The 18,470-nt window shown below is 28.8% G+C and overlaps 1 protein-coding gene across 1 annotated transcript in view; it reads left to right on the top strand.

Annotated features, from left to right (window-relative positions):
* The window catches only part of LOC107445605 (nonsense-mediated mRNA decay factor SMG7), a 62,999-nt gene that overhangs the window by 31,367 nt on the left and 13,162 nt on the right, over positions 1 to 18,470 (top strand). The window contains exons 10-21 of the mRNA XM_043050198.2: positions 2,444 to 2,674; positions 4,222 to 4,378; positions 6,180 to 6,253; positions 7,479 to 7,545; positions 7,628 to 7,750; positions 7,829 to 7,995; positions 9,607 to 9,794; positions 9,900 to 9,980; positions 10,606 to 10,719; positions 13,283 to 13,363; positions 13,458 to 13,516; positions 15,846 to 16,410. Of these exons, the coding sequence (XP_042906132.1) occupies positions 2,444 to 2,674; positions 4,222 to 4,378; positions 6,180 to 6,253; positions 7,479 to 7,545; positions 7,628 to 7,750; positions 7,829 to 7,995; positions 9,607 to 9,794; positions 9,900 to 9,980; positions 10,606 to 10,719; positions 13,283 to 13,363; positions 13,458 to 13,516; positions 15,846 to 16,410 (1,907 nt within the window). The remainder of the gene's footprint in view (positions 1 to 2,443; positions 2,675 to 4,221; positions 4,379 to 6,179; positions 6,254 to 7,478; positions 7,546 to 7,627; positions 7,751 to 7,828; positions 7,996 to 9,606; positions 9,795 to 9,899; positions 9,981 to 10,605; positions 10,720 to 13,282; positions 13,364 to 13,457; positions 13,517 to 15,845; positions 16,411 to 18,470) is intronic.

The following is an 18,470-nucleotide window of genomic DNA, read 5'->3' as shown; positions in this document are numbered from 1 at the left end:
AATTACATGAAATAAAATTATTGTATGACTTCATTATAAATTACTTCTAGAACAATATTCTCCAGAGGTAAATTACTGAGAATTTTATATCTCTGATGAGAATATAATGTAGAGAAGAATATTTTTCACTTTCTTCCATTAATGAGATTTGTTTAAGACTTATATAAAACTATTATTAATTTATTATTCAATTAACACTGTAGTTGAAATTCTTTTGCACATAACCTCAAAAAAATAAATAAATAAATGAATAAATTTAAAAAAAAAGGATTTTTTTTCTTCTCTTTTTTAGAAATTGGAAAGTACATGCAGAACTAGAAAAATATATTTAAACTTCTTAAAATCCTTAGTCAAATTCTTTAAAATTCTCAAAAAAATTATATTAATTTTTTCATAAGAAATATTCTTAATTACATTTATATTCATAACATTAAATTCCATTCATAACAAATAATGTTAATTCCATTCAGGACCGTCCCTTATTTTGAGCAAAACACAATCTTGTGTGAAGACGAGGCAAGATTTTACGGAGGCGAAAATAGCGTCGAACCAATTCGAGAGGTTTACAGGAGTTGTTTGCCTCCTGGAGGAAAAAACTCTTCATTCCCTCATTGTTTGCTTGCTAGTGGACCTATGGGAAACAAATTTACCCCACCTTCCATATTCCTCTCGCTTCCCCCTTACCTCCCTAGTGTGCTTCTGACCTTTAATAATAGAAAACTCCCAATGATGTCTCAAACAAAATAAAGTTGCTGTATTTTTCAAAAAAATCTCTTTAATTTATTTTTATAGTCAAAGATCTTGTGTACAAAAATAAAAATACAATAATGGAATTGCACTCATTAAATAAGCATTAGTTGAAACTATTGTTAATTAACATATCAGGTGTCTATTTAGAAGAAATTTAGATCTGTTAATTAACCCTTCACAAATTATTTTAAAAGTGGACTCTTCTCATAGTTATTTCCATTTTAAAAATGGACGATTCGCAAATTTCTTCCTTTTTAAAAATGGTGATGCCATTAAGTCATAGTTTAAAAATAACTCCTCAAAAGACATTGTTTTTGTATTTTTTTCATAAAAGCCATGACGTTGCCAAAATGAACCATATTATGTGCCAATTTTAATCTCTTTAATTTGAGAATGAGTGCTATGATTTATAATTATTTTATTCATATAAAATTAATTGTTTTTGTATTTTCAGCAGTTCATACTTTAAATGCATTTTCAGGACAACGTTGATTTTGAGTAAATCTTTGCTAATCTCTGGAATATATACACTAACGTACATTGCAAAAAAAAATTTTCTTAGAATTCTTTTAAACTATATATGCTGATTTTGTATAATGTTAAGTTTTTAACTGAACGCTAAGGTCTAAGTCAAAATTTATTATTATATTTTAAATAAGAACGTTAGAATTTTTCAATATTAAATGTTAAACAATATATTTAGTTCTATTTTATTATATATTTGACTTCAAAAGACAGGAAACCATATTATTGATTGAGAAAAAATTATTTGGATAATTAGGTATTACAATTTGTTGTAGATTTGCCATAAGATGTGTAGTTTTTATGCTCAAATTTGCCCTTATTTTGAAAAAGTATTTTTTCTTAAATTTTAATTATAATGCTGTTTTTAAAAATATTTGTGTGGAACCCAAACGAATACCTTAAAAGTTTTCTAATCATTTTATGAAAAAGAAGGTCAATTACAAATTTTATTTAGTCACATTTTTGTGGGTCATAATCTTATTTTCAGCAAATCCAGTATAATCTTGTAGGACGGTGTTTTACAGTTTCATAATTATTGATCTGTGTCTTTCATCTGATTGTAGAGATAATTTATTCCAATCAGTAATCGTATTATAGAATTTTTAAATGGGGAATTGAAGACTCATCCACTAAATTACTTTTGTACAAAAATGTCATATTTGCTGTGTTTTCTTTTCAAAATTATTGAAACCTTACTCTTAAAGAAGGTTGATTAAGGAAGTCTTGAACTTGATTACAAGTGTTAGCTAAATATTTGTATTAGAGAACTTAAAATAATTGATATTGTTAATTTTTTTTTTTACATTTTCCATATTGATCTTATATTATTTTAAGCTGTTCATCAATAAAAACTGTTAAAAAATTCTGTCTTTAGCAAAGATATTCTGAAATTAAAAATAGTATATTTTATTAATCTTTTGTTATAAAATTTACATTTGTTATATCTAAGTAAAGCAAATTAGTTTGTTGTTTGACTTATTAATAACAGTCTAGTATCTCTGTACTGGTATTGGTACTGTTTAAAAAAATTTCCTTTTTTTAAAAAATCTTGTGCTGATTTTTCCTTTGGTTTACTATGAGATATGGTATTTGAAAACAGATAATATTTTTTTATCTTAAGTTAATTGTTCAGTCATTAAAAGAAATGCCTTTTATTTGTTTTTATTAGATCTCAAGAAAACAGAACCAATAATTAATAAATTAACATCTTCTCTCCCTGCACTTATTATTGCTGAAAAGTTTGAAACGTGGCAGCTTGTACAAATGATAACTGTATGCTTGTTTGCCATTGAGCATGCATGGGGAACTATGGATATTGACAGAAATGTGACTAAGTTTGATGAGACCATGTTAAGCCTTGAGGAACTTAAAGCAGCCTCTTTAGTTGAGGAATTGTTAGGTAAGATACAAGTATTAATATATATCAAGAAATTAATCCAACTTGAGCTTTTTAAATAAAGCATATGGTTAGTTTTTTAAAAAAAGTTTTTTAATTTGATTACCTACTCAATTATTTGGGTGATTTACATCATTAAATTGTATAAGTACTAATTCGTGTCAAGTTATGAGCTTTTAAGAAGCGAAACCAGTTTACAAACTTGTAAATGTTTGTACGCTGTTTCAATTTAAAATTTGATCATTGATATGTTTTTTTTTTCCTTCCATTTTTTTTTTTTTTTCAAAATTTAAAATCATTGGTTTAAACCCCTGGTAACATACTAGAACTCAAATTGCTAACATTTAATTGTTACTAAAAAGAATTCAATACTTGAGTTTAAAGGTTGTGAGCCCAACACAGTTCAAATACTGGAAATTTTTATTCAGAGAAAATACGTTTTTATGTTTAATATAAAAGTTAATTAAAACCATAACAATAATTCAGAATATCTTGTTTTAAAGTAAAAAATTAAAGAAATCATTTTAATCATCAGAACATTTCATTTTTTTATACTCACAAATTTAATTAATTGTTTTTCTTTCTTATCTGTTTTTTTAAGTAAAGAAAGATCACGTTAGAGACATTGTTTTCGACTGATACTTAAGCATACCTGCCAAGTCTCCAGTTTTTTAACAGAGACTCCTGTATTCTACACCTATCTCCTGTTTAGCCGTATATTCTCAAATTTCTCCATATTTATTGAAGAAATTTTTTTTTAAAAAATGCCAATAAAATATCCACTGAGGGCAGAAATATTCCTCAACAGATGATGTTATTGCCAGTAGTGCAATATGTTGAGTGTTAATAGTTTAAGCAGAGCCGTGGTGGCTCTTGAGATGAACTGGGTTCAAATCCCAGCAATGACTGGTTGATGTGAATTTGGCACTTGACTTACACCTGCCACAGTGCTGACATAATATATCCTCAGTGAAAGATGTATCATGGGTTAGAGTCTCCTAGCCGTGGGAGGTTCTCATGGTTTTCCTCTCTATGTAACACAAATGCGGGTTAGTTCCATCAAAAAGTCCTCCACAAAGGCAAATTACATGGCTATGGAGTTGACCGTTAGTAGTTGTAAGCCTGAAATTAGGTCGGCTGTTCAATGGCGGTTATAAAATAAAATAGATTTAGTAGTTATGGATAATGGTTTAAAAAAATCTTCTTTTGATCAAGATTTATGTACGTATTTTTAACTCTGCTGCATGTAAGTGCTTACATTATTTCCAATTTTGAATTTCTCTTTTTGACTAACATGATTATGCCTTATAAATCAAAACATTGCTCGTAGCTTAAAAAATATCGCTAGTAAAATCTCCGTTATTTTATTTCTCCAATGTTGGTCGATATGCTAAAGTCTGACATGAAAGATAGTAAGATTCTAATTTAGCAAAGTGGTACTATTGACCTTTTGTGGTTGTGTTTTGTTGTTACTCAATAAGTATTGGTGGTGGGTAGGCAACGATCTGCCTTTCAAAAATAAAAGCTCAATTTTCTTCTCTTTCGTATAGCGAGCATGCTTCATGCATTTTTACTTCCTGTGCATGCCTCCCTCGAACCCAAAGAGACTGCAAGTTACTACACACTTCCAGCCATCAAAATTGTACTTGACTGGCTTCTGCAAGATCCTCAACTTCTGCAGCATGAAGCCATTGCTAAAAATCCTCAGTAAGTTGAAACTTTCTCCATTTGATACTCTAGTGCAAAGATGGTAAATCTTTATTGATTAGTGTGACAATGGTTTATTATTTTGAAGTGTCCTGTTATGTTTTCCTTTGAAAAATAATCTGTAAGTTACTGATTTTATTTTGATCCATAGAATTTCAGTGTGAATTTATATAATTATTAACTTGCTTTAAATCTGAAACAAGGACATCTTGGACAAAGCTGCCAGTCTGCCTAAGACTTCAATAGTTGAGGAGCACCCTTGTTTGTAGGAAAATGTCATAATGGCGCTCGTTCTTGTTTTTGATTTTGATAGCTGCTAGTATTGGAGGATATATATCCTTCAGTGAATGTAATTGAATACAAGTAATAAAATCTCTCAAGTCATGTGCTGCCTAGGGGCAATCAGACATGGTGTCGATATTCAGGAAGCAGTATTTTTACTAAATTCAGTTTTTTAAGCAGTGTTTTCAGTTTCTGTAAATGTGCAAAAAATATTTAAAAATATGCTGACTCCATTTCAGTATTTTTCATTCTGATTAGATCAGACATTGAGGGAACAAAGCACCTTTAGAGTATATTCCCTAGCAGTGTAGTCAGCTGTAAAATAGAGGCCATGACGAAAAATGTTGTTCTCAGCAGGTGACCAGCAACATTACATGCAACAACAAATTTTTCAGTAGTGTTGGATGAACATTATAAACTTGATCCTGCAATTATATTTTGTTGAGTATGATGATGGATGTAGTCAGTGACTAATCTTCTGCAGAATTTTAAAGCCTCTCAGCTCAGTGCATTGATGGGGGCAGGGATATTATATTTAACTGATCTAAAATACTTCTCCTTTTTTTTTTTTTTTTGATAAATTATATTTTGTGCTATACAACGCCATTAATTTTTGAACCTAAGAGTAGTAGTGATGCAAAAAAACACATAATGCTTTGCATTAAAGATATTGTATTATGATAAAAATTATAAGACAGTTGCAATTTATTAAGTTGTATTGTAGGACTCAATCAAAAGTTGCAATAAATCATAGTCAGTTTAACGTAGAAAAATTTATGTATGCTTTAAGCTGTGTACTTAGAATTATTATTACATTTTGCCTACTCTTTTTTAAATTTATATTGGAATTTGAGGTAGTCTAAATTTTTAGATGAATTAAACTAAAAATGGTCCCACATAGCTTAAGATTATGAACTGTAATTTCTTTTTTATTTATTTGTTCTTTCTCTTTTTGCCACTACAGCCCATAATAAGCTATGTTCTTTCCAATTAGTCACGTTTACTGTTTTTAAATCTTTCTTGATATCATCCAGCAGTCTGAAAAGTTCTCTCTGTTTTTAAATGCCTTTTGGTTTGTTGAAGGTTAATAGCTTAGAGGGGTTGTAATACTCTCATGAGAATAAGTGACTGAAATTCCCCTTTATTATACTTTTATTATGTCTAGTTGCTTAGATTGATTATAAATTTCATGATTGTAAAGAATTTGCCACACATTATGTTCTTGGACAGCACTGGAAATTGTGCTTAGTAATTTTCTATTATCAATAATAGCTTTTGCTCTATAATATACTTTCTCTGCAGGCTTGATATCCTTTAAAATACTATGTATGTAGCCACTGAAAAAGTCTTGATTTCTTATACAAATTACCACTTAATGTTTCCTGGCAGGCTATAAAAACAATGTATGGTTTTAAATTTAAAGACGAAACTCAATGTTAAAATTTCAGTTCTCCAAACTTATTTTAATATAAATTATTTACTGTTGGCTATTTTTTTGATAAATTTGATTTTTTTATAGAGTTTGGCATGGACTTTGTAAATTGTTGAATGATTTGGATGTGACAACCAAAGAAACTTATGATCTCAAGAAGTGTAAGAAGCAGTTAATTATTTCAGTTTATTGTAATTTAAGCATTTAAATTTATGAATACTGTATTATGAATACCAATTATCCGGGAGATCATTGCTATCCCGGATGTCTGAATTTCACCGTTTTCTGGATCGGCCGAAAAGTATTGTTAATCCATGTTTCATTGAATCCAAATTACAATGAAAATTAATTAACGCATTTTAAAATAAGAAAAAATGAAAAGAAGCTTATTTATATATTTTTTTCAATGTTTTTCTCATCTACTACTTTGGTTATTTAATTCATAGTTTTGTAGTTTTCCATTTTGACTTATAAACTAATTTAGTACTCGTATCTGGTACATTTGACTGTCATTCGAAAGACATTAGCGATAACCGGTAAATATAAAAAAAAGTACCTACAGAACATAAAAATACATAAAATAATTGGTAAAAACAGGATGCCTAAGTATAAAAATCAAAAAAGAAACACATAAAAAGGTAATTTGAAAGAAATACTATTGTTTTTTAACCTTCTAATTATGAATTTGGAAGGTCCATATTTCTTTTACCCACCATGCAACCAATAGTACAAGAAAGAGGGTATATTTTTATTTCCAAGCCTAGCAAGAATTATTTTTCTTTTATATTTGCTTGTATACAAGTTTTGAATTTTGGATGAATTTCATAATAAAAAGTGTACTTTTCAGTTTATGCACAAAAAGGCTTATGCTCAGAAATATACTGTAATCACTTACTTTTCTTTTAAAACTTTACTGATCATTCTATTAATAAAACGTTGTTGACTAAAAAATAATGTTTCTTGTTTGCTTTTTACTGAATAAGACATGTTCTGACCTTTGTTTACCTTGGGATCTTATTATACAGAAAATCTATTATCCGAATTCGGTGAAATCTCACTGATTTCCTATATGGGACTTTTCACTACCTATGCATCATTTCAAAACTTGAGAACTTAGAAAATGTAACTATTCTAACAAAAAATGCATGTTTGTTAATTTATTAAAATATGTACAAAAATATAATTTTATGTACAAAAATATAATTTTATGAAACAGCGCTAATGGTTTTATAAAAAGATAGTTTTCGCAACCTTTGATAATCTAAAGATTCTGTTCTTTCAGATCTGAATTTAAAAAGCAATTGATTTGTTAATAATTTTATTATTATATTTTGAAAAGCTAGCTCCTAAATATTTATTTCATATCTTGAATTCCTGTATTTACAGTGGAAGATATTCCTCTTCCTGAAGATTGGGACCTTCAGGCTTTCTTGCCTTTGAAGAAATCACAAAGGTAATAATACATTTCTAGCAAAGCAGTTTTCATATTGAGACCTCTGTAAAATATTTTGCTTTTTTGATATCTATTGTTTCAGGAGACTTAAATTCAGCTTGAATGCTGCAACGCCCAGCGAGGAAGAGTCTACTTGGCTCCGTTCTGTGAGGCTCTGCAAATTGGGAGAATGTTTGGCCGGAGTGGACAAAGAAGGGAAGGAGGGGTAAGATGATGATACAATTTAAAAAGAAAAATGAATCATAATGGTGAGTTTTGAATTTTGAATTTTTTCTTGTACTAGGTTGAATTTATTGTCCCTCTCTCAGTGTGAGGAAGGAAAAAGAGTCTTCAAAGCAGTTCATCAAACTGAATCTCTCTCTGAAGAAGTGTTGCAACAAATTCAGGAGCTGACAATCAACCCAAGTCCTTCAAATTCCACCAATGATGCTCCAGCATTGATGAATGGAAGTAAATACACTAATTATCTATTTGACTTCTGTTAGGAGACGGATTGTATTCCTGGCGTACCCCAAAATTCCGGTTTTCCGCAAAACTAGCAGAATTCCCTTTATCTCGAGACCCTTGGTTAACAAACATCTGTGAATCAAAAGCTTATAATCCGACAAACTTTTCCGCAATCTGAAATTTAAACGTTAAATTTTTTTAGATCCTGTTAATGGCATGATTACATACATGTGATTCTTATGCCAATAGATCCAAATCCACAAATTTCATTCTTTTGGTTTGGCAAATCTTCACCATCTTCAATGCTTGAAACTGCGCTGATATCGCAATATGTGTTTATGCAATTTTGACATCAAACGTTGGTTTTCTTATGCACTTGATTTAAAAATTACATGTTGCAATTTGTATTCCTGCGATTTAAAAATTGTACATCATAATTCGTATTCATGTAATTTAAAAATAAAATATCCTGATTTTTGTTTACACTTTTTTAAAATCAATATCATGATTCGCATGTTTTGAAAATCTAATATCATAATTTGTATTCAAGTAAGTTTTAAATGCAATGTCAGTATTTTCATTCACTCGTTTTTCAAATTCAATGTTGCGCTTCACATCCATGTGTTTGTGATATCATACATCGATTTTTGTATTTATGTGTCATTTAAAAGTCACGCATTGTGATTTGTATTCATGTGGAATAAAAATCATGCATCCCCATTCCTTTTCAGGTTATTGAAAAAACTGATTTTGCCGTTCATATTCACTCTATTTTAAAATACTATATTGGGATTCTAAAATTATTTACTTTAAAGATGTGATGATATTCTTCGTTTGCAGAAAATAATATTAAACATGTATTGTATATAACTTAATATATTGATATTAAGTTTTTATACTTAAAATATTTGGAGTTTTCCTTTTGTGTTGCAATAACCCCACCCCTGCTTATCTCATTGAAACTCTTTCAGACTATTTCACGGTGAAAACTATAGCCTATAATAAATCTTAAGTGATTTAATATATAGTTTTATACATTAAAACAGCTTTTAAAATTGATGATTGAAATTTTAAAAAAAAATTTATGCAAAATGAAGTACAAAAATTTAAAAAAAAAAAAAAGAAAGGAAGGAAGGAGAAATTATATATTTTTTTATTTATGCTATGGGGTGCTCTCACTTACTTTAATTTAGTTTTTGTTAAAATAATAGTATGGTTTTGTAGTTTACCTTTCGGTATGGATGAAAACGCTCAATTGTTTTTTCTTCGTAATTCTTCACGCAGTAAAATTTAACTTCATCTGTTGCTGCCATTCATTTAAGATATTATCAAGTAACCATTTCATTTAAACTTCGATTTTTATTTGTAAAATCCTAAATACTATTTAAAGATCTTTTTCTTATTTTGATGTTACATTTGTCTCATTTCCGAAATTGGTTCTTTGGTTAGAAAAAATACTTGTTATCAGTTATGTGTGGAAAATGTATGTAATAATTTATAAGAATTTCTTTTACTAGACAGAATTATAAATTTTGACTGTAAATTAAGTTTAAAATTAATTGTTAGAGTTTAGATCTGTATAAATGCTCTAAAATGAGTTCCTTTGAATGTTAGGTGCATCCATTTTAGAAGTCGGGAGCAGCAGCACATCCTTGCGTTCAAAACCTACCCACAATGAGATGCAGCAAGAGGTGCGCTTCAAACTGGATGACACTCCTCATCAGAGGAAGTCAGAAACAAATAATGAGAAAGAGAGACACACTAAGGAAAGCAACAGAAGAAGGCAGAATGTTGCTATGCAGGTATATCTTTAGTAAACAGTTATTTATTCTATAAATAATTTGAACAATTTCAATAGGTTTTAATGTTGAATGCATATAATCACTTCATATTCTATTATGCTTTAGGCTATTCTACAGCAACGTGCTGCTCAAACTTCATCTTCTAATCATGTTCGAAATCAAGATACTGGGAAAGAAACAAATGTGGTAAGTGTTTAAAATAATTTAAAGGTTACTTAATAAATTTTAATGTACAAAATAATTTTCTATTTATTTCAGGAGTGCTATTATTTCTCTCTAATAAATATCGTAAATGAATCTTGCAAATTTTTGCTAAATGTATATAAAATAAACAGTTTTGCTACATATTTTTATTGTTGATGTGGATTACGCATTCAAAATCATATCACAAGTTATACTGGAAAGCTATATATTAATGTGGTAGATTTCAAAATAATTTACGAATAACTTAGTAAAAAGTAATAGTAATAACTTTAAGAATGCTTTAGTAATACATTACGAATGATATTCTTCATAAATAATATTAATTGTAAATGCTATGTATTCTTCCTTAAAGTTTTCTCTTTTGTACTTCTGTTTATTTGAGCAAATTATTTAGAGCTTTATTAACAAAAATATAACTTTTATTTTCTTCTATTTATCGAACTGTAGTAGTTGATTTCTTTTTAATGTTTTTATTTTAAAATAATATTGAGGCAATGTCTTTATCAAATCGTTGAAAAATATTTTATTGGTTAATAAACTTAGAAATTATGTAGTACATTCTGTTCATTTTAGTATTGTATAAAATAAGATGGTGTTTTCCTTACAGTTGCTTCATCAAGAAACAATGAATCGACAAAATGCTCGACCACAAAATCATTTGGATGCTGCGCATGTCATTCGTAACATCGACAACAGTGCCATTCCCCAATCTGTGAAAGAGGTTTGTCGCCTTTTCTCTGCCATTTCACTTATTAGTATTTTTCCTTTTCTGAATGTGTGTATTTCTAGCAAGATCTATAATTATTGAATACTAACCCATTCAGCAATGCCACCTCTTTTAGCAAATGAATTAAAAACATTTCTATGGTTTTGAGTACTGCCTATTCTTCTTCGCCGACTAAACCAGACTAGGTTTGTTCTTTTGGTCTGGTTTGCAGGTAAAGGAATGGCACTTGATTATGTGACCAGTTCCATTCACATCAGGTAAATTGCAGGATCAATAAATTCACTCTCTGTAATGTAGAAGAAGAAAAAAAAATTGTTTTATATTATTTATATTCTTGGAATGAAATTAAAAAAATAAGCACGTTATCATATTTGAACAAACTGATTTTTTTTATTAATTTGTTTTAAAATGGGTAAACAAAAATTTCATCTCGATGTATTTTGCTATAGGAATAAAACAGACTTCTCTTCTGTATCTGTAGCCGTGGTGGCTCAGGAGTAGGACTGGGCGATATAAGAAATTTTATATCGTGATGCATCGTCAGTTTTGCATCCCGATGTATCGCGATATAGTATTTTTGAAAATCATTTATTTGTAAGGCGCAGAAAGTCGGATTTCTATGAAAACTTCATACTCAGATTGATTTAAATCAATTTATGAATTTGATGTATATGTTTTGCTTAAGAAGGATATTAATATTATATTTTCTAAATTATGTTATATTTTCTAAAAATAAATAAAATTGAAATTTTTCAATATATTTACCTAACAATATAGAAAGAAAATTTAAAAAATAAGTTCGTTAAAAATTATTTGTATGCTTAAAACAAAGTGCGAAATAAATTAAACAAAAAGAAAAAAAACACTTTTAAAACAGCACTATTTTTTATCATTATTATTTCACATAAATAATAAAGTTAAATTGAATAATTACTGAATTCTGAACGAAAAAACAAAGTAAGGTTTAATTTCTTTAAAAAAAAAAGAAAGAATTATGATATTCGATAATATATTCAGCTGACAATATTGAAAGAAAATTAAAAAACATGATTATACTCTTTAATAAAACGAAGTGCTAAATGATTTTAAAAAAAGAAGTCGCAATCGCAAACATTACTAATTTTTTTGAATAAACAAAGTTGACTGACTTATGTCCAAATCCAAAAGAGGAAAAATAAGTTTTGTTATAATTTTATTTATAAAAATGAAGACAACTAAATATTTATAAATTTAAAATCAGTAATAAAAACCCATTAAATTATTATTTTATCCAAAAAGTTTTCAACAAATTACAATAAAGTAAAAAATAGCTTAACAAATTTAATTACTTTTTAATTTAATTCTTTAGGGGCACCTTAAATTAGATTTCCATTTGTAATAAATTCAATAATGTAAAATAGTACTTAAACATATATCAAAATAAATTTTCACATTTAAAAATAAAAAAGAAAGTTTTGTTTCAAAAAAAATTTACCTAATTAATTAAGAAACACTTTTTTATATATTCTTTTCAATAATAGATTACGTTCAGAACAGTGTAAAGACAGCGATCACGAAGTCAGTCCCACTGAAAATAATCTACAAGAAACGATATCAAGTCGCGACAAAGAAAGAAAAGGTGCGAAAACGAACATGCGAGATCACGATATATGTTCTCAAAACTGATTCTGATTCTACCGCTCATCAATCAAGGCCGTTTCAATCTAACGATACGTACATCGTCTTCCCCAGCGCGAGTTGGCATCGGAACGTAAGAGATCCTTGCGTGTCTTGTATTGCTATATTGTATATCGCTATATCGTTCGTCTTCTTTACTCAATGGTTTAAATCAGATTTCTCATGCATCGCCTGGAGCGAAAGTCGCTGTATCGGCCTGCCGATACAGGCGTTGAATCGATATGTTGCGATATATCGATTTATAGCCCAGTCCTACTCAGGAGAGATGAGGTAGGATCAAATTCTTCTCCCAGCTTGCACCAACAATGGGAACCTTTGAATATGTATAATAAAAGTTAAAGGAAAAACAAACTTAAAATTATAACAAATGGAAAATTTATAACAAAATAAAGTTTTCTTTTAAATAATTGAAAAATATAGCTTATAAAAAGTGATACAAGAGTACTCCTATGTTCATTTTTACGCCACAAAAAAGTTAGGTTGGATGATAAACTGTTGGTTTTCACTCCCCCCCCTCTCCCCCCCCAAAAAAAATTACGTTAGCATTTTCTCATGACACAATTGGGAATCACCCAAACTCGATAAAACTGTAATTTCCAATTTCATGTTCTTAATTTTGATTGCAAGCTCTTTTTCTCTTATGTGTATCCAAACATTTCTCAATGATAATTAAACTATTGATAAAAAATGCTTTTTAGACATTCATTAGATGTGAAACATAAGAGAAAGATAAAATATTTTTTTATGGCTTATGTAATTCAAATTTTTTACCATTGCAGATTTTTTTTGTTATTATTTTTTGGTAGTATTTTCAGCTTTGAATTATTATTAGAATTTTCAATTAATAATCCTTCATTATTTAACATACTTTTCTGTTTAGGTGAATATGAATCGACCTTCTCTTCACCATATGGTGCCTCCCGAACAATTTAATCAATTTCAAGCCCAAACTCATCCTGTGGTAATTGTTTTTTTTATTATTTAATTCTATGTTTTCCCTATGATATTTTTTTTTCTCTGTGATATATTAATTTTAATATTTGCTTTTTATGAAGGGAGGTGTTCAACCCTGTGAAAGAAATGATGCATGGCTACAACAATTCAACATCCATCAGTATGTTATATAACTACTTAATTTCTTACCATAGTCACATCTAGAAATATGGATCTCATTTCTTTATTAAATGATGTACTATTTCATTCATTCAAGTAAATGTGTGATGAGGGGGAGTATTTTATGTAATTTTGTAAAAAACTAATATCTTATTGTATATTTTATTTTATTTTATTTAATTAAAGTTGAGATATATACTGAAAAGGTTACTTAACATGTTGAGTGGCACACATATTTTTAGGGAATTCTTTTTCAGACCATAAGCATGGAGTCTAGCCATAATTTTGATGAGGATCTAGTATTCTAAATTTTATGTTTAAGATAAATGTCAGGCTGTCATTTATGCAGAACTCTTTTTTTAAATAAATTTCCATCAAAACATTTGTAAATGTTGCAGTCAGATAACTTGCATTTCATACATAATTTAAATTACTCAATATTTTTTTATATCATAAACTTAGATACTGCAGGAATTAATCCAGGAAATCCAGAACGATATATATATATATATATATATAAAGTATTTATACTGCTTAAATCGTTCTTAATTTTTAAGCAATAGATTTAACGCTTAAAATCGATATCAAACCTTTACACCGCATTTTTAGAAAAAGTGACCATAAAAGAATAATGTTCATTAGAAACGCTCTTTAAGAAATTCTGATAAAAAGAAAAGTCAAAAGAGAAACAGAAAAAAAATATTTCTTAGTTCTGAAATATAACTTTAATGCTGAGAGTCACAGTATTCTATATTACCTGCTTTCTGTTTTACTGTACAAGAAAAAAGTGAAAATGGAGGAATAAAATCTATTAGAAATGCTCCGTTAACATTTAATAACTAACAAAAACGAAGCAAAACAAAAAGAAGTTTTTAATTTTTAAAATATAAAGTATTGAAAAAATGATGGAATTGACTTGCCTGAATACAATTAAAAAAAGAAGAAAAAATCATGGTTCAGTATAAAGCAATCTTCAAATTTTGCATTTCCATGTGTCTATCAGAATTAACAAGAACTTAACAATTATGTGTAAAAACTATTTCTAATAGCGCATGGATAGTGTTTTCTACACTATTGTGCACTGCCTATACTTCTGGGTTACTTTTTCCTGTGTGCTTACAGCGTGATCATTGTGTTTTGAGACCATCTTAAGTAGTATTTCTTGTATACTTTTTTATTACCTAGTTTATTATTTGTGTTTAAAAAAAGAATCATTTAAGAATCGTCATTTTTAGAAACGAATCTCTATAATACACTTTTTACCTTATCAACAATGTACCAACTTCGAAATTTAAACTTAAATAATATGTAAAATGAACTTAATCTTGCTGCTAGAACAATATGCTAACACTAGTGCATGATTGTGCATGGCTCGCAGCGAGAACAAAGAGTAATAAACAAATAAAAAAGAGACCAAATGGGGACTGCCAGCTCCGAGCTATTTCTAAATCTAGCAACCATGTCACCTAATTTAACAATACATCTATAAAGAAGAAAAACAAATTTTCACTTCAAACTTACTAGAATTATTTAATATCAATTTTTTACTCTTATTGAAAACAAAATTATCTGCTTAAAAATATCGCCTCGCCGAATAAACTGTTGAGAGCAGTTGCATACTTTGCAACAAGAAGTAGAACTGTTCAAGAGATTATTGTTGTTTACATTTATATTGAAAACACCATCTATAGTAAAAAAAAGGATTTTAGATTATTCTTTATTAAATTTCTCCTTAAAAAACTTCCCAAATAATACTTTGACAAATATTCGGCAAAAGGGCCGAATTTTCATTATATTCCTAATTTATATTCCTTTAATTATCTGTAAATATTCCTAACTATGTTTTAAAATCAAATTTTGACTTATTGAGTGGCAAAATTATTGTATCTGTGATATGTTGTTTGTTGTGGAACTTAAGTTCCCTGTTTATTTTTCTATTTGGTCAGTTGTAAACCTCTTACATATTATTTAATAAGGCAGACATATTTGTGATTCCTGTCATTTCCTCATAGTAAATGTTGAAAAATACACTTAATGTACATGTCAGATAATGGGATACATTTTTTAGCATCTTGACCAAAAAAATAATTGTTTTACATTTTCGTTATTTACTATTTCTTTATCTTACCATTTATACATATTAAATGAATGTTTCATTCTTACATTTAATTTAAATGACCTTTTAAAAATTTAATTACTCCTTAAAAGAATTCTTTGTATGGCATTTTACCTCAATCGAGAAATTTTTTTTTGTTGATGATTTTGTCTTTGTGTCCGCAGATCCTTATGAATTTGAACTATTAATCATTTTAATGACAATATATTTTCAGAACTGGGATCAATTCTGTCAATAGAATGACTCACGATAACAGCGCATCCGTTCCAAACTACGTTCAAAATGCCATGCCGAGAATTATCAGAGCTCCAGGACCCAATTTTAATTTCCAACAGCAGCCCCCAGCCCAGCAGTCACAGCCGAACCAAATGCTGACAAAAGCTGTTCCCGCCCAGGCCAACACATTTATCACCAACCCACCCAATGTCTTGTGGAATTACATGGGATTCGTTACACCCTACCAACAAGCTGCTAATCCTGCTCAAGCTAGTGCTCAGATCATCGTTCAACAGGGCACCAATCCACCTTCACAACCTCCCCCTCGTCAGCAGCCCAGTTTCTACCTCGTAAATGGAGCACAACAGGACCTGAATCAGCTGGAAGCAGCTTCTAATTTGTTGCATGCCTATAGGAATGCTTCAGGGGGATCTCTCTTGCAGCAACAGCCACCTGACATGATACGTGATCAGGTACAAGAACACCTTGCGGGCCGTATGTGGCAACAGAGCATGGAGAACGGGAGGAACGATATGTCGACCAGCCACATGGGTGTCAATCAGGTTTGTATATATGTACATACATTTTTAAATTAAAATTCCTGACCCTCTCACTATAAGTAGAAACACTCTCTCAAAAATAAGGTTTTGACACCCACGATTTCAGGACCAACAGTAGCAATCATGTGGTCAGCATTGCGTAAGAGACAAGCTGATACTCATTAATCTAAAGCTGGATAAGCATGCCCAATTCTGGGGACATAATTTAGAAAATGGGCATAGCTATTTTAAAAAGCGGACCTAGCATTTTATTCCATTTTTCAAACTACTCTGATGAGTAATGTTTATTTAATTAAAGATAAATTTTTAATTAAATATGAGAATAAAAGTATTATATAAATATTATATATATTATTATTATATAAATTTAACGAATGATTTTTAATTAAAAATGCATAATACTGTCTATTTACATAAATTGAATTGTAAATTTTATTAATTTGGTGTTTTTAAACAGATTCAATGGTATACAATGCTTTTTACATTGTTGCTGTGGGTGTAAAAAATTTATAAATACGGTTGTTAATGTACATTAATTATTTTATTCTTTATGAGGCCTAATAATAATATAAATAATAATAATAAATATGCCTTCTCTGCTTTTTTAAATGTGCGATTTGAATTGTGTTCGTTTTCTTAAACATATCCTTTTGAGCTGTGTCAGTTTTGCCTTTTGAGCTGTATCCGTTTTCTTAAATATGCATTTTGAGCTCCATTCATTTTCTTAAATATAACCTTTTGAGCTCCGTTCGTTTTCGTAAATAAGCATTTTAAGCAATAGTCGTTTTCTTAAAAAAGCATTTTAAGCTATGTCCATTTTTCTTAAACACATTTTGAGTTATGTCTAAAATAAAAAGCTCACTGAAGATATTCACTTGTAATCTTACCCTAAAGCATTTTATTTGGTACTTTAAAACAAAATCAAACTATTAATCAGGATTTTAAAAATGCTACTTCTATATCATATTTTGCTAATTTTCTCTTAAAAAATTTGGTTTCCAATGCTGATATAACCTTACTGATTTAATAATAAAAAATACAATAAACATTTTTGTTGAACATGGGAAAAAAAGGCTTTTTAAGACAAACTCCCCAACATTCGTATAAATTTTGAGTCTTCTTTAATTTAAAAATTGAGATTATTTTTTCCAAAGTTTTAAATCGCAAATCTAGACCATTATCAAAAAGTCCTTTAAAACACATATCAAATTAGAAAGTTAAAAGTTGATGACAAAATATCTACGTATGTATATATATAAATTATATCCACACAGATAAAAAGTCATTGAAAATCGTGAAAAGTTAAGGACCTTGATTGTAATTTGTCAGAGGTAAATGCTAAAGTATCATGAAAACTTCCAGTTCATCATAGATTTTGGGTATTGGAGCCCTTAACCCTGTCGCATAATTTAAAAAATTCTACATTGTCATTTGTATTCACATGATTTAAAAAGCACACATCATGATCAGCATTCGTGCGATTTAAAAATCACACATTTCGATTTGTATTCGCAGGATTTAAAAATCACACATCGTTATCCGTAATTTAAAAATCACACGGTATGATCCATATTCTTGTGATTTAGAAAAATCACACATCATAATTTGTATTCATATCATTTAAAAATCACAGTGCAATCCATATTTGTGTGACTTAAAAAATCACACATTGCGATCCGCTTTCATGCATTTTGAAAATCACACAACGGGATCTGAATTCGTGCAATTTAAAAATCTTGCATCAATATTTTTATTTACGGCATTTAAACATTATTTATATTCTCATAACTTAGACATCACACCTTATTATTTGCTTGAATTAAAAAATTGTACTTCACGATGTGATTTATTACATAATTAATTAATTTTATTAAGTATTTGAGCATGAAATATTTAGAACAGCAAAATTTTTGCCAAAACTAATTTTTGACAAAGGTGGTTCTGGTTTAAAAAGTTTTAAGTAAATATTTTCTTCTTTTTTTTTCATTTAATATTTATTTTATGCTTATTACATTTTTTATAAATATAATAATGCTTAAAACATTTTTATTAATCTTTATTTT

The sequence above is a fragment of the Parasteatoda tepidariorum genome, chromosome 3, assembly GCF_043381705.1.
Source record: "Parasteatoda tepidariorum isolate YZ-2023 chromosome 3, CAS_Ptep_4.0, whole genome shotgun sequence".
Lineage (NCBI taxonomy): Eukaryota > Metazoa > Arthropoda > Arachnida > Araneae > Theridiidae > Parasteatoda > Parasteatoda tepidariorum.
The sequence above is the reverse complement of the archived record's forward strand: the minus strand, read 5'-3'. Positions and strand labels throughout refer to the sequence as shown.